The sequence below is a fragment of the Meriones unguiculatus genome, chromosome 6, assembly GCF_030254825.1.
Source record: "Meriones unguiculatus strain TT.TT164.6M chromosome 6, Bangor_MerUng_6.1, whole genome shotgun sequence".
NCBI lineage: Eukaryota > Metazoa > Chordata > Mammalia > Rodentia > Muridae > Meriones > Meriones unguiculatus.
In genome coordinates, this window is record NC_083354.1 from 25,541,483 (window position 1) to 25,555,739 (window position 14,257).

The 14,257-nt window shown below is 50.9% G+C and overlaps 1 protein-coding gene across 2 annotated transcripts; it reads right to left on the minus strand.

Moving 5' to 3' along the window:
• Positions 1-1,852: 1,852 nt before the first annotated feature.
• Positions 1,853-13,891, minus strand: Calml4 (calmodulin like 4). Of its 2 annotated transcripts, XM_021640462.2 has the most exons (5): positions 13,722-13,859; positions 13,610-13,640; positions 7,693-7,833; positions 5,683-5,871; positions 1,853-2,305 (listed from the first exon to the last, which is right to left on the minus strand). In XM_021640462.2, exons 1-5 carry the CDS (start codon positions 13,722-13,724, stop codon positions 2,208-2,210), a joined length of 462 nt encoding a protein of 153 aa, XP_021496137.1. In that variant the 5' UTR covers positions 13,725-13,859; the 3' UTR covers positions 1,853-2,207. The 2 variants fall into 2 exon arrangements, with proteins under 2 accessions (XP_021496137.1, XP_021496136.1); XM_021640461.2 differs by lacking the exon at positions 13,610-13,640 and having other exon boundaries at positions 13,722-13,891.
• Positions 13,892-14,257: the final 366 nt, after the last annotated feature.

A 14,257-nucleotide genomic window follows, 5' to 3' on the forward strand; every position in this document is an offset into this window, starting at 1 on the left:
GTGCTGGAGATCACTTCCCCAGGTGAGATTCACACAGTGTGCTCTAAAACTGCGCTGGGGCCAGACCTGGTGGAGCACACAGGCAGGCAGACCCTCTGAGGGTTCCTGGCTAGCCTGGTCTACAGAGTGAGGTCCAGGACAGCAGTGGCTACACAGAGAAATCCTGTCTCCAAAAAGCCAAGGAAAACAAAACAAAAACAAGCAAAGCCTACACTGGAAGGCTTTGGTTTCTATGGCAGAGAGCTTGTCTGGCATGCGTTGGACTCAGTCCCATCATCAAATAAAAGGCATAGTGCACACCTGTAATCTCAGTACTCAGGAGGCACAGGCAGGAGGATCAGGAGTTCAAAGATATCTTCCACAAATTTGGGACACATGAGATCCTCTCCTTAAGGGGGGAAAAACGCCATTTCTGACAGGCACCGGAGCAGTTTCTTTCCTCACCATGTCCCACCCTTTCCCATGTACACTGTCCGCATGAAACGCCTGTCAGATCTCTGGTATTCTAAACTGGTGAGCAGATTGTATTCTAACGCCATGACAAGTCAGAGGTGTTGGGAGTCTGGAACCTTCCCACACAGCAGGGAAATGGCAGCCTTGTGTCTGAAGAAGCTTCCCCTAGCAGGAACTGCCATGGGAGTCATGGAGTTTTCACTGTATGTTTCCCTCACTTTTCCTGGCTTCCTTCAGGCTCCCTAGAACAGCCCAGCAATTCTGCGTTTTTATCTTTGTGTTTCCCAGACAGGCTCTTGCTTTGTATCTCATGTTGGCCCCAAACCAAAATCCTCTTTGAAGGGCTGTGCCTCTATTATCCACCACACCACCACCCCTTTTTTATAATCAAGCTAATCAGGGAACACATAGTATCTACTCCCGGGAAAATGAGGCCCTCCCTTCCCAGGCCTTTTGTTTGGCCTGAGTCGTCCAGAGATGTGAGGTAGTTGAATGAAGACTGCTCTGTTTGGTCCTCTGGTGTTCCCAGAGCCCTTGGTGAAAGATAGGTGTCTGGTCTAACTTCCCAGGAGGCATGTGTGTCTTGCTATGTCTTCCTGCCTTCACTTAAGGAACAGCCACAGCCAGTCCTGACACAAAGGAATGAAGGTCTTCATATTCAGAGCTCTGCACGCTGCCTATGCTGGAGTATTTTGTGGGTGGCCCGGGTTCTCCTGTCTGGGGCACTGGTTCCCACTGTTGATTTCAGAGCCTCTCAGATTCTGGCCATGGCCTCATACGCCCCCATTATTCTGTTAGTCCCAAGAGAGTGGCTTAAAGTCAGGATTACTCCAGGTCACTTGCGCAAACCATCATAGTTTTTGGAACCTACCAGTGGCCCAGGGCACAGCTTCAGCAAACTGCCAGGAGCATCAGAGAGGCTGCCTCATTCTGCAAGGCTTCTAAGGTGGTGATGGGGCCCTGCCTTCCACTTCCCTTTGGTGTGGGATGTAAAGCTGGGTCTTTTCCCACTGCTCAGCTGATCCTACACTCACTCTAATGTGTGTTTCACATTATACTTGTTTATGAAAAAGCATCCTGCACTTGGTCTGGCTGGTGAGAAGGAAATGATTTATCAGTGGGATTGTAGAGGTACAAGAAATGGGTGTGTCTGTGTGTGCATGCATTCTATGCTGGTTGCTCTGTCTGTGTGCACACTGCTTGTTGCTCTGTGTGTCTGTGTTCTGTGCTTGTTGCTATGTGTGTGGGTGCACTCTGCTTGTTGCTGGTTCCCAGCCAACCCTGGCTTTATCTTGGAAATGTTGAAGATTGTTCTTGCACCCAAAAGCAGACCGGTCTTCTAGCAGACTGCTCATTTAGAGAAAAACCACTACCATGGAAACGCCAATTCCACATGCTCTCAAGTTGCCAGCCATTTATTTTCAAGCTGTGATCTTCATCCTTGTAAGGCCCAAAGGCTTTGAGAAGTACAGAGGTCTCCCCAAACAAAGTGATGGTAATGACGTTGCAGAGCCAGCATTGATACACAAACCTGACTACAAATCAGAGGCCCCCCTCCCATGCTGCAAAGAGCTAGGCTAATGCGAATACTAAAATCAATACAGACCTTTTACTACAGGCATGTTATACCATGGCTGCATCATTTGTTGCTACTTCATCTCCTGCACTGATTGTGGACTCACTGCAGTGTTTGTCATTGCTAGTTTCAGGCCCAGGAGGCCCCCATGCTCTGCTCCCTTGATCTCAGCTTGACCTCAGTAGTCTTGTACAGGAAGGGTGATCCTCTGGATGAATGTGTCATATTTCACTTGGCCATTTGGTTCAATGCCTGCTTCCTTGAAAAGATCATCCACTGCAATAAATCACATTAATGTTTCAGTGTGGATTTGCTGAGGTTGGGGGTCCCCAGAAGTCTTCCCAGGAAATCTGATGGATTGTTTCCATGGCCTGGGTCACAAACCAAAACAGAAGGACAACCTGCTTCCAAGACCCTAGAACTCTCCTCCTTTCTGCAGGGTCCAGGATATGAGCACAGAGTGTGCTGGTGGGGATTCAGTAACTGAGACTGCCTTGTGCCTGAGTTTAATCTTTTTTTAGCATCTATTTCTTCACTGGGGGAGGGGTACTGTACATGCCACATGTGGGGGGGTCAGCCCCTCCTTCCCCCGTGGGGGTTCCAGGTGGCTGGGCTTGGCAGCCAGCACTAAGCCCTGGGCTTTCTTTTAAAGAGACATTTGGCCATTGTATCTGTCTCTCAAGGAACCTTTAGCCTGACGTTTTACCTGTGCAGCCTACCCTAGTCACCTCCCAGTCACACTGTGATCATCCACAGCTGCAGACAGCCACGCTGGTCCAGCCTCGCCTCCACAGAAGCACACCTCTTCCCTCACTGGCCGCTGCCAAAGGAATACTGAGTGACAGTGCTCCGCTACTCTACTCTTGCTGCAGAAAAGCTGGGCGAGGAGCACGTGGGCAGTGAGCATCGGGGCTCGAGTGGACCCTAGCGTCAACGTGTAATCTTCATCTATCTTGTCAGTGTACATACAGAAAAAGAAATCCAACTGCATCTAAAGTAAAAAGCATCAAACTACATTGTTCCGGGTCTGGAAAGATGGCTCTGCAGTTAGGAGCACGTACAGCTCTTGAGAGAACCCTAATTCCATTTCCAGTGGACGTGTGGGCAGCTCTGAACTGCCTGTAACTCCAGCTCTGTGGGATCTGAGGCCCCTTGCCTGCTCTCCTCAGGACAGTTGCATGTGTGCACACACCCGCGTTGATACATACAGAAAATCTTTTTTCTTGCTACGTTCTTTGTTTTGAGAAGGTAGCACTGCCTAGAACATACTGTGTAGACCAGACCTGAGCTCTGGTGAGTTCCAGGCTGCTCTGCCTCCCAAGTGCTTGGATTAAAGCCTGTGCCACCACACGTGCCAAATAAAATCTTTTTGAAAGCAGAATTGCTTTTTAAAAGATACTAATTTAACCAAGTATGGTGGTGTGTACACCTTTAATCCCCAAACTCTGGAGGCAGCGACAGGTGGATCTCCTGAGTTTGAGGCCAGCTGGTCTATATAGTGAGATCCTGTCGGATGGATGGATGGATGGATGGGTGCTGGCCTGGTCTATATAGTGAGTTCCTGTAAGACAGACAAACAAATAGATGGGTGGATCTCTGAGTGTGAGGCTAGCCTGGTCTATATAGTGAGTTCCTGTCAGATGGATAGACGGATGGGTAGGTAGGTAGGTGGAGGCTAGACAGGTCTGTATAGTAAGATCCAGAGAGAGAGAGAGACAGGAAGACAGACAGATACTGCATCTTACTTTATTTCATGGAAAAGCTTCTAACCTCTAGCCAGTTGGCTGGCTGTCAGCCACAGAGGCCAGGCCAAGGATCCTCGCCAGCATCAGTGAAAGACCAGAATAGGGCAGCGCACCCTGGGCTGGTGCTGACCAGAAGGGGGCAGCACTCCAGCCCGGCGGTAGCTGAGCAGGGTGCTACGTGTGCCAAGGGCGCTTCCAAACAACAGAACATTTCTTCCGAATACCCAGAAGAATCGGTCTTACTTGTGGTACCTTGTGCTCCACTGCAACAAGGAGGGAAAACACTCTTATCAGCTCCTTCCCAGTATCCTTTGCTGGTTAACATGAGGGAAGTCTAGGAGCCTGACTGTCACTGCTCTGCTAACCACCTCAGAGAACATGCCACCAGCAGTGCCATGGAGGCCAAGGCAGTGTTCCCCCTTCACAAACAGATGCAGTAAAAGCTGCCAGCGGAAATGTGCTGGAGAGCAACCTGCCATATTTAAAGGCTTTGCTCAGGACCTTCATGAGGGCAGACCTCCATAGAATGCTAGCTCTTACAGTACCCCAGGAATATCTGTTGCAACCTCATTTACAGCATGGGGAAGAAGCATCCCAGGGCTCCCTGAAGGAAGGGCCTGGATTCAGTTCATACCACAACCTGAAACCTGCACTTGTTAGTTGTAATCTGACCAAAAGTTAATCATCAGGGGGCATTGGGACCTTTCAAGCCACTACGCCTAAGCTGAGCCTTCCAACTGACCCAAGGCAAGCTGGCCAGCCAACCTGAAAACCCTGGCTTTGGAAATCTGTGATGCTGACTAGGGGCAGGCCGTGGTCCACAGTTGTGCTAGCTAGCTAGACAGCAAGCTAGGAAGAAACACACCATAAATGGCCCAGGCCCTCATCCTGCTCTGAGGCAAGAAATGTAGTAAGCAAGACCACCTTATGTTCTGGGGCCAGAGCAGGTTTCTCTAGCTGTGCCCTAAAAGCTCCCACACCCCAATCCTAGGGCTACTGGGGGCTGGAGCACAATGGCTTCTCAGTGTGGAGACACCATCAGTGGCTGTGGAAAGAGGATGGCCCTGGAAAGGAGGGGTGCTGGATTCTGCATTCTGCCTCAGCTCTACTCCAGAGCCACTCCGGCGGCTCCTATTAGCTCAACCTGTGTTGCCGGTGGTGTCCTAGCTCTGAGTGCATGTAGCTTGAGTGTGAACGTGTATTCCTGTTTATCTGTGTGGAGTCACACTAGCAACTATGTGCGGAAGCCTGAGGTTGACAGCTGCTATTTTCTATGGCTCCCTACTTTTGAACCTGGAGCACACAGTTCAGACTAGTGTAGCTAGCTCAATTGCTCTGGCATCTCTCTCCTCCTGAGTGAGAGCTAAGGTTACAGGCAGCCACATACACCTGTCCAGCTATTTCACATGGGTTCCCAGGATCCAAACTCAGGTCCTCATGCTTGAGGGGCAAACTCTACCCAAGGAGCCATCTCTCTAGCCTGGCCCCTGTTATGCCCTTTTGACATTGGGACACAGCATTATCACCCTCCAAGTTGACTTTTGGCAACCACGTAGTAAAGTTCTTAAAACAAACAAACTTACGATGTTTAAAGTAAGCTCAGGATTTTGTATTGGGCTGCACTCTCCAGCAAAGTAGAGCCCGACAGAGGCCCCAGCTGGTCACATGAAAACAGGCTCCACTGTTGATAGGACTCCAACTGGGCTGTCTCTGGGCTGATCTTCTACCCTAGCCCACTTCTGCCTCTCTCCTCTGGTCCTGCCTTGAACCCCAGTCCAGCACTCAGCCAGCTTGAATTCTGCTCATAAGCTTCTGGGCCATTCATCAATTGGCCATGGGCTACACAACATTGCCCTCCCCATAGTACCCTAGCCCTCCCCAGCTGGTTGAGAGTCTGGGCGCTGTTACCTTCTTTGTGAGTGAGCTTCTCTCCCAGTTTCGTGAGCTTTGACCGTAGCTCAGATGCCATGATGTAACCTTTCTTCTCCTTGTCTGCCATCAGCATGGCCAGAAGAATTTCTTTCTTTGGGTCCTCTTGTTTGACTTGTGTGTGCATGATGGTCAGGAAGGTAGAGAAATCCAGCTCTCCGTGCTCGTCTAGGAAACCCCACACAGCACAGTGAGATGGGGAAGCCAGCTCCACAGCTACCTAGTTCTCAAGGCAGTAGTCACAGCTCCTTCTGACCCTACATAGGCCGTTCACAGGATGAAAGTCTCCATTTTATCCTTCCAGCAATCCTTGGTAACCATGTATGATATCAATTAACAGATCAGAATCTTGGTGATTCCTGTGGGGCATACCTGTGGGGGATCATCCTGATGATGTTACTTGATGTGAAGACACATCCATTGTGGGTGGCACCATTCCCTAGGATAGGGGGACCCCCAACCATATCAGTGAAGAAGTGGGCTGAGACCTAGCATTCATCTAAGATGCATGCATGCATTCATTGCTGCCTTCTGACTATGTGATCAGGTGCTTCAGGCCAGGATGGACTTTACCTTGATATGTAAGCTAAAACAAAACCTTCTGTCTTTAAGTTGCTTTGGTCATGGTATTTTCTCATAACAACAGGAAAACAATAACACAACTCAGACACGATGGTCATTATTCCCTCCCCCAATCTTGCTTTCTAAGGAGACAGAAACCCAGAGTTGATTCGTGGTGGAGAACCAGACTGAGCCTCCTCCTCTGCTTCCTCCCATGCTTCCAAAGTGGAGGGGGCCTGGTCCAGTCTCCTCTTGGCAGCCAGCAGACCCATCAAAGATACACGAGTCTTAAGCCCTGGTCTCCACCTCCCCACTCCCTCTACCTTCCCGTGGCCTTCAGTCTCTTCTTCTTTGGGCATGGCAAGGGACCTCAACTCTCACACACCCTGCCGCAACCAGTTGAGAATGCCCCCTGAGTGTCCTTTCCTTTCTAGGAGGATCCAGTGTAGCTCCCACCCGTTCAGTCATGAAATGGAGAGCTCAGGTTTCAGTGCCATGGGCATTGCCTGCAGCAGGAGATGCTCACATGCCCTCCAGTGACCCTAGAAGACGTCACTGACGGGTGGACTCAGGCTCCGGGTCAAGTGGGCTTCCTAAAATGCCCCTTTCTCTATGCTAGCCCCTCCTTCCTAAGTGTCCAGTGCCCAGCGTAGGCAGCCTGCTGTCAGATGCTATGCCCTGAGTTTTTAATTCCTAAACATAAAAAAAAAAATAAAAAAATTGGTTTTTTTCTAAAAGTCCCATATGTTCCCATCAAAAAGGAAAGAAAATCACCCTTAATGATAGCAGCAGAGAGGGCTGGTTGGTAATGCTTTGGGTAGGTTTCCTTCCAGTTTGGCAGTCTTGTTAGGCAACTGTTTCTTGGTCAGCCTATGAGATCAGAAGAACTGAGTTCTGCTCTGGAGTCCACCATTGGCTCCAGAGCCCAGGCACCTTCCTGGCTCTGGGACACCACCTTTGTTTAGGAAGTGTTCAGTTAGGACCCACACAACTGGGCTGTTTTCATTAAGCACCTGCCAAACACCTGCAAAAGGCTGTTTTCCCCAAACGTAGAAGCTGGGTGTGGCTTTACACATCTGTAAGCCCAGCATTCAGGAGGTGAAGGCAGGAAGATCAGGAATTTACTATCGCCCTGAGCTAGCATAAGGTGAGTTCAAGACCAGCCTAGGCTATATGCAACCCTATCTCAAAATAAAAGCAGAGAAACAACAACAAAGGAAACCACTATTGCCAATGTTAGTGTGCTATCCCAGGGGATGTGACACCTGGGACATCAGACCAGGGTCCCCGTGGGATGGAACTCAGTATACATGGCTAGCTTTCTCTACAATTCAGTCCCGGTGAGGCACACTACCTCAGGCTTTTGAGCCTTCTCCACGGCCACCACCTGCTGGATCCTTTGTAAGCCCACCCAGACAGCCCACTCACCTATCCCATGAGTCTGCAGGTGCCGCTGTACTTCCCCTGGCGTTGGGCTGGCCCCCAGGCACCTCATGGCCACCAGAAGATCCACGGCCTTCATCTTCCCTCTTTGCTGCTTGTCGTAGAGGGAGAAGCATTCTTTGTACTCTGCACACATTTGGGGAAGGAAGTCAGGAGCAGGTGGTCCCTTGCCACCCCCGCCTTTCCTCTGCTCTTCCATTCCTTTCTCCCCTCCCCCTCCCCCGCCCCATATTGGGGATGAATGGGGGTGGGGGGACCTTGCACACGTTATATAAGCACCCTGACATTGCACTTCCGCTCTCTGTTCTCTTCCCTTCTTTTGCCCCACCTGAAGTCCAGAAACCAATAGAAACAGCAATCCTAGCACTTGGGAGGTGAAGGCAGGAAGAGCAGGAGTCCAAGGTTATCCTCCACTATGTAGTAGTTAGAGGGTAGCCTAGGCTATATGAGACACTGTCTCAAAAACAAAACAAAACAAAACAAAAAAAAGGGGGCCAGCAAGTTGGTTCAGGTATTTGCTGAGTCTGATGACCCAGAACCCATGTGGTATACGGAAAAGCAACTTGTGCACATTGTCTTCTGACATCCACAGAACATGTAGACACACACACACACACACACACTACATAGGTTATATAAATGTAGTGCAAATAGAAAATTACCAAGTTAAACAGAATTTGGGGCATGATGAGTTAATTGTTGAAGGCTTATTTATATTATTTTTATTTACTTATTTTGTATGTGTCTAACTCTACGAGTTAATGCCACATGTGTGCAAGTGCCAAAGACACCAGAGGGTCAGATGCCCTGGAACTGTAGTTACAGGTGGCTGTAAGCCTCCCTACATAGGTACAGGAACCCAGCCCAGGAAGGGCAGTGCGTGCTCTTAGCCACTGAGTCATCTCTCCAGCCCCACTGAATTAGCTTTTAGTATAAGCACATACCAACCATATATCAAATTTTACACGGGCTATACCACCCTCAAAAAGAATGTTTATCTGAAATCCAGGTTTCACACTGGTGTCCTGTGGTTCATCTGGCCGGAACGTCCCTTCCTCTCATTCTCTGTTCCTTAAGATGCTACTCAAAAGCTGTCTTCTGGGACTGCAGGGCAAGTGAGCTGTGGGACCACTGGAACCAGCCTGGAGCAAGAGCGAGCTTGAGATGTGTCCAAACCCAGAAATCTCATCTTGAGACTGGAGGAGTGAGGATCACTCCCTGCCTGTTCTGGGTCTGTGTGCGCTGGTGCATGTAGCCTTGGGACCCTGACCTTCACCACCCTCGCCATTCTCAGAGGTAGTGCACCCTGGTGATCAGGTGTCAACTTAAAACTTTCCATGTTCTTATAAGGCATGTCCAGCCAGCACCTGGAATTCCTCTCCATGCAAATGAAGTATTTCCAGCACCTCAGCCCCAGCCAATGACGTACACTCACCTCGAAAACCACTACCCATTTCCCCAAGGTTTATATAGCCCCATGCCCCACAGTAAAGGAGGGCTGTTTGGCTGAAAACCATCTTGGAAAAGCGCACTCCCCCTCCCCCCAAGACTCAGCACCAAAAACGGAGAATCCTGCTAACCCTCCCAACCTGGCTCAGCTTAATTCCTTCAAGTCCAGTATATCTGCAGGACGGTGCCTGGATACCCCCAGGGAAGGAGTGCACCTGGGCTGACACGGGACTTGACAAGAGAGCCTGGTAGGGCTGCCAGACTCCCAGCAAGCTTTGCGAAATGATGAGACTGTCCTGCCTCTGTCTGCAGAGCCCCTCTGGGAGCAAGTGCCTGACAATGGTTCTCTGATGATAATCTGGGGATCACTGTGACTGCTGCATGGCTCCTGAGTTCTCAAGCTGTGCTCTGGCGAGACCTGACCCCTCCGTGGAACTGCGGGAAGTGTGCGCAGAGCCTCAGCAGAGCGGGCCTACAGCGCGCCTGCAGTCCTCATCCCTGGGCAGGAGCCTGCTGCGCTGCGGTCGCAAAGCCCGCAGAGCAGTCCTGGCTCTCTCCTCTGGAGGCAAAGCCAAGCCACCTGGGAGCTTGGGAAAGCTCCAGATCCACAGATGCAGATTCTTTGGGGTGAGCTGCCCTAATGCCCTAATCCCTTCCATTTTCCAAACAAGGAGCTGAAGCTTATGGGAGGGACCAGGATCTGCTGGCTGTCCAGGCAGGCAACACTGCTTTGCTTTCATCCATGCTGGCAAGTGGGGCCTAGGGCAAAGATTAAACAAGCCAGCCTCTGGGGGAAAAACAGAAACAAAAACTGACATGTTTTCTTTTCCAGCCTCAACAGATCCACCTTTTCTTAAGCATTTTTAATACATTTTAGTTGTTTAGTGTGTGTATGGGGGCGGGGTCAGAGGGTCTCTGGTAGAAAAGTTGGTTCTCGGGGTTCCACCATATGGGGGCTGGGGCAATGGAACTCAGACTGTCAGGCTTAGTGGCCAGTGCCTTCACCCACTGAACCATCTCACCAGACCCCATCCAGCTCTTCAGATGTGCAGAGCAAGATTCCCTGGAACTGGAGCTACAGGTGGCTGTTGAGCCGCCCAGTGTGCATGCTGGGAACCTTTCTCAGGTGCTCTTCACCACTGAGCCATCTCTCCAGCTCCCCAAGCCCGCCACCTCTCCTCTACACCAAGCTCTGGCCTTAACAACCCTGGGATCCTGGGGAACCAGAAGCCCCTTCTGGAGCTGCCGCTGGACACAGCCCACATCACAGGGCTTTGTGGGTCCTTCATACCTGCAGTCTTTTCTCACTGTGAGAGCAGGATAACAGGATCCCTGGCATGCCAGGAGTGCCTGAGGACCTTGCTCCTTCAGTTAACCCCCCCCCACATTCCCCCAGCTGTGCCTCTTCATCCTAGCCCACCCATCTTTCACTGCTTCTCATTCTGTCTTTCGCTCTCCTCGACTGTGATCCCCAAAATTATCTCCCATCTCACTGCTGAATTTTTTTTTTTTTTTTTTTTTTTTACACCTGGGGTAGGGCTAGCACAGGAAAAGGACTGTTTTACTGAAATAAAGAATAAGTGAGGTAGGTGGCTGGAGAGATGGCTCAGCAGTTAAGAGCATTGGCTGTTCTTCCAGATGACCCGGGTTCAATTCCCAGCACCCACATGACAGCTCACAAACTCTGTAACTCCCATTCCAGGGGCTCCAATATTCTCACACAGACACACATGCAGTCAAACACCAATGTATATAAAATAAATAAATAATTTTTAAAAAGAATAACTGAGGTAAATGCATCAAGTTAAAAATTCCCAAAGAGGGACTAGAGAGATGCTCAGAGGTTAAGAGCACTGACTGCTCTTCCAAAAGTCCCGAGTTCAATTCCCAGCAACCACATGGTGGTTCATAACTGTCTATAACAAGAACTGGGGCCCTCTTCTGGCATGAAGGTGTACATGCAGGCAGAACACTGTATACATAATAAATCTTTAAAAGATTCCCAAAGAGACCTTCTCCAGGCCTCATTCTCTTGTGCTGAAGGTCTGTGTGGGAGAATGATGTAACAGTTCTGTCAGCGCATGCATACATGTTTACCATGCACCTAACAGGTATTAAGGATGTGCAGTGCACAGTTCACACATAATAAAATATGCGCTAGTAAGGGGGACAGGAATTGTTCCTGACACGAACTCATGAGCTTCCCCTCCCCCCTGAGGGAGGAGCAGCCTTGCTAGGCCACAGATAAGGACATTACAACAATCCTGAAGATACCTGATAAGCTAGGGCCAGACGGAAGGAGAGGAGGACACCCCCTCTCAGTGGACTCGGAAGGGGGCAAGGAGGAGATGAGGGAGGGAGGGGAGGATTGGGAGGGAAAGAGGGAGAGGGCTACAGCTGGGATACAAGTGAATGTATAAAATTATTTTAATAAAATACGCAATGCTCTCCACTCTGAATTCTGCCCACCCAGCTGACCCTTGCGGGTGAACGCTGCCCACGCTTGTAGTCATAACCCACAGCTTCAACTCAACGAAAGAATGACTTCTACTAAATCCAATAAGGGAGCCTCTAATAAACTGTTTCTCACCATGGTGCAAGTTACAGTCCCTGAGCTGAAGCTGCTTGCTTTCCTGCATCTCACGCAGCCGGGCTAGCCTTGCCTTCTCATCCTTTGCCTCCCTGAATGCTGGGACTACAGGGAAATACCATCATGCCCAGTTAATGTAGGGTTGGGGGCTGAACCCAGGGCCTTCTGTGTGCCATGACAGCAAGGCTGTCTCCTAAGCTTTCCCCACACACTGGGCATGGTCTATACCTTCCCTGCTGAATAATGCTCTATTTTAATTATCAGCTTATAAAATTTCTGAAAGTATACTTCTCATGCCCAGTGTCCAGCATGTGATGGTACTCTCTCCTCTGTCCCTAGCCCATAGCAGCCCCCAAAAGTGGCATCAGTGTCCCTCCTTTTCAGATGAGAATACTGAGGCTCAAAGGTGAATTGCCAGGCAGCCTCCAAAGACCCTGTTCCTCTCCCATCCCAATCCAGGCTTCCGGCCCCTAAACATTAATGGCCACCTTCTCGGTGTCAGACACTGGGATACAAAGAAAATTTGTCTTCTTCCTTTCTAGTAGTTTCAAAAACCATGGAAGGGAGGGACACTGAGTCTGTTGTCTGGGCACAGGGGCGGGGTGAGGGGACTGCTGGGGCTGAAATCTAACTTAGGTCTCCCTTCAAAGACATTATTTTCCATTGTGCCTGCATGAACAAGGACACCCCGAGGAGGCCAGGGGTGTCCGATGCCCTGGGAGCTGGAGGTGCAGGTGGTTATGAGCAGTCCTTCTCTGTGTTCTGGGAACTCGGGTCCTCTGCAAGAGCAGTACAGATCCTTACATACTGGGGCATCTTGCCAGCCCGTAGCCCAGAACTGGGCAAGGCTCTGTGCTTGAAAGTCCTCTTGCCTGTCCCTGCTGGTCCTGGGCTTGGTTTGGGGCTAGAGAGTTAAGGATTTGAGGAGACAGTACCCACTTGGGCCTATAAGACACATCCCTGTCACCTCATCTTCCAGACTGAGCTCCGGTCATTTACGTCTCTGGGCTGGATCCTTGCTTGGGTAAGCAGCAGCCAGCCCTGCAGCCTGGTGGACACGGCCCTGCAGTCTGGTGGACACGGCCCTGCAGCCTGGTGGACACGGCCCTGCAGCAGCACCCATTGGCCCTGTGGACCTGCAGTTCTAGCTCTCCAACGAGGTGTCATTTCAGCAGCAATACGAGAAGGAGGTTACTGGGCCTCTTTCCATCCTCTTTTTGGGGCAGGGGTAGGGGCACAGCCTCAGGGAAAATATGGTTAGTCCGCAAAGGCTCCAGGCTGCGCTCTGGTCTCTTTGCCAGGAACTCAGCCACCAGACCCCTGGCCAGGTCTTGGCCAGTACTCTGTAGCTCAATTCTGCCTTTCTGGTCTTGGGGAAACAGACCTCTGCTCTGCAGGAAGCCTTAGAATAAGGTGCCCGAGCTGAACTAGGCAGGAGGTGCCCCTGAGCCCCTAGTTTTGTAGAGACCAAGCCCATAAAGAAAGCCCGAAGGGTTAGCCCTGACTGACTACAAAGCCCCAGCCCCTTGTCTGTGGTTCAGTTACGACATCTTTCTCTGTCACCAGCTTCCTACCCAGACCCACTTTCAGGCTCTCGGGAGCACTAGCAAGCTCTCTTTTATGGCCCAGCTTGAAAGTCATGCTGACATATAACAAGCCCTGGAAGCCAGCAAGCCCATCTCAGGGCCACCCCCAAGCAGATAGCCAGCCACCCCTCAGCACCTGGCTCCAAGCCTGTGGGTGGCCGGCTCTCCACCCTTCAGGCCTTCCTTCCTTCCTACCAACAAAACCCAGCAAAGCAAATTGCCTAATGAGAGACACATTTTGTGGGGAGTTTCTAATTAAAGAACAAGGCCAACCTACCATTAATTTGGTCCTGGGAAAGGAACTTGGCCTGCGGCAGAGAAAAAACAGTCAGGAGGGGGGCTTCAGCAGGGGCCCTTCCCACCTACTTCCGGCAGAGCCCCTCACTCACCATCCTCAGGCACTCTTGCTCCTGGAACCGTGTTTGGTTCTCTTTCCTCTGGCTCGGAGTCGAAAGTCCACCAGGCTGGGTGGAGGCCTGGTAATAAATCCTCTGCTGCTATGGAGACTGGGCCCCGTGCCATGAGGGTCAGGTTCCGGCCTCCTCTGACAGTGGATGCCCCCACCTTCCTAAGAAGGTTGACTGTGAGGAAACCAGCACAGACTCTCCCGGAAGTCCCTGCCCCTGGAGGCAGGGGCTCTGCAGCAACAGGACAAATGTCCGGGACCCTTCCTGAGAGCCTAGGTTCTGAAAAGGGGGCTCTGGGTGGGGCTGACTCCGTGTCCAGGTCTGAGCCTGTCTGGGGACCCTTTTCTCTCTCCTGAGGCTAAGCTGGGCTCCTTGCTGGAGCCAGACACCCACGCTGTCTCTCCAGAAGAGGCTGTCGAAGGGAGCCATGCTCAGAGGAGAGGCTTTGCAGCTGGGACACACCGATCCTCAGCTGGAATCCAAATCGTTCCTCTCTGTGCCTCAGTTTCCTCGCCAGA

Coding starts and splice junctions, on each gene's coding strand:
- Calml4 (XM_021640461.2), bottom strand. CDS start 13,854: ATGGCACGGGGCCCAGTCTCCATAGCAGCAGAGGATTTATTACCAGGC. Junction 7,834..13,721: donor AGCAAGAGTGCCTGAGGATG/GTGAGTGAGGGG, acceptor AAATGTGTGCAG/AGTACAAAGAATGCTTCTCC. Junction 5,872..7,692: donor CCTGCAGACTCATGGGATAG/GTGAGTGGGCTG, acceptor GGGGTTTCCTAG/ACGAGCACGGAGAGCTGGAT.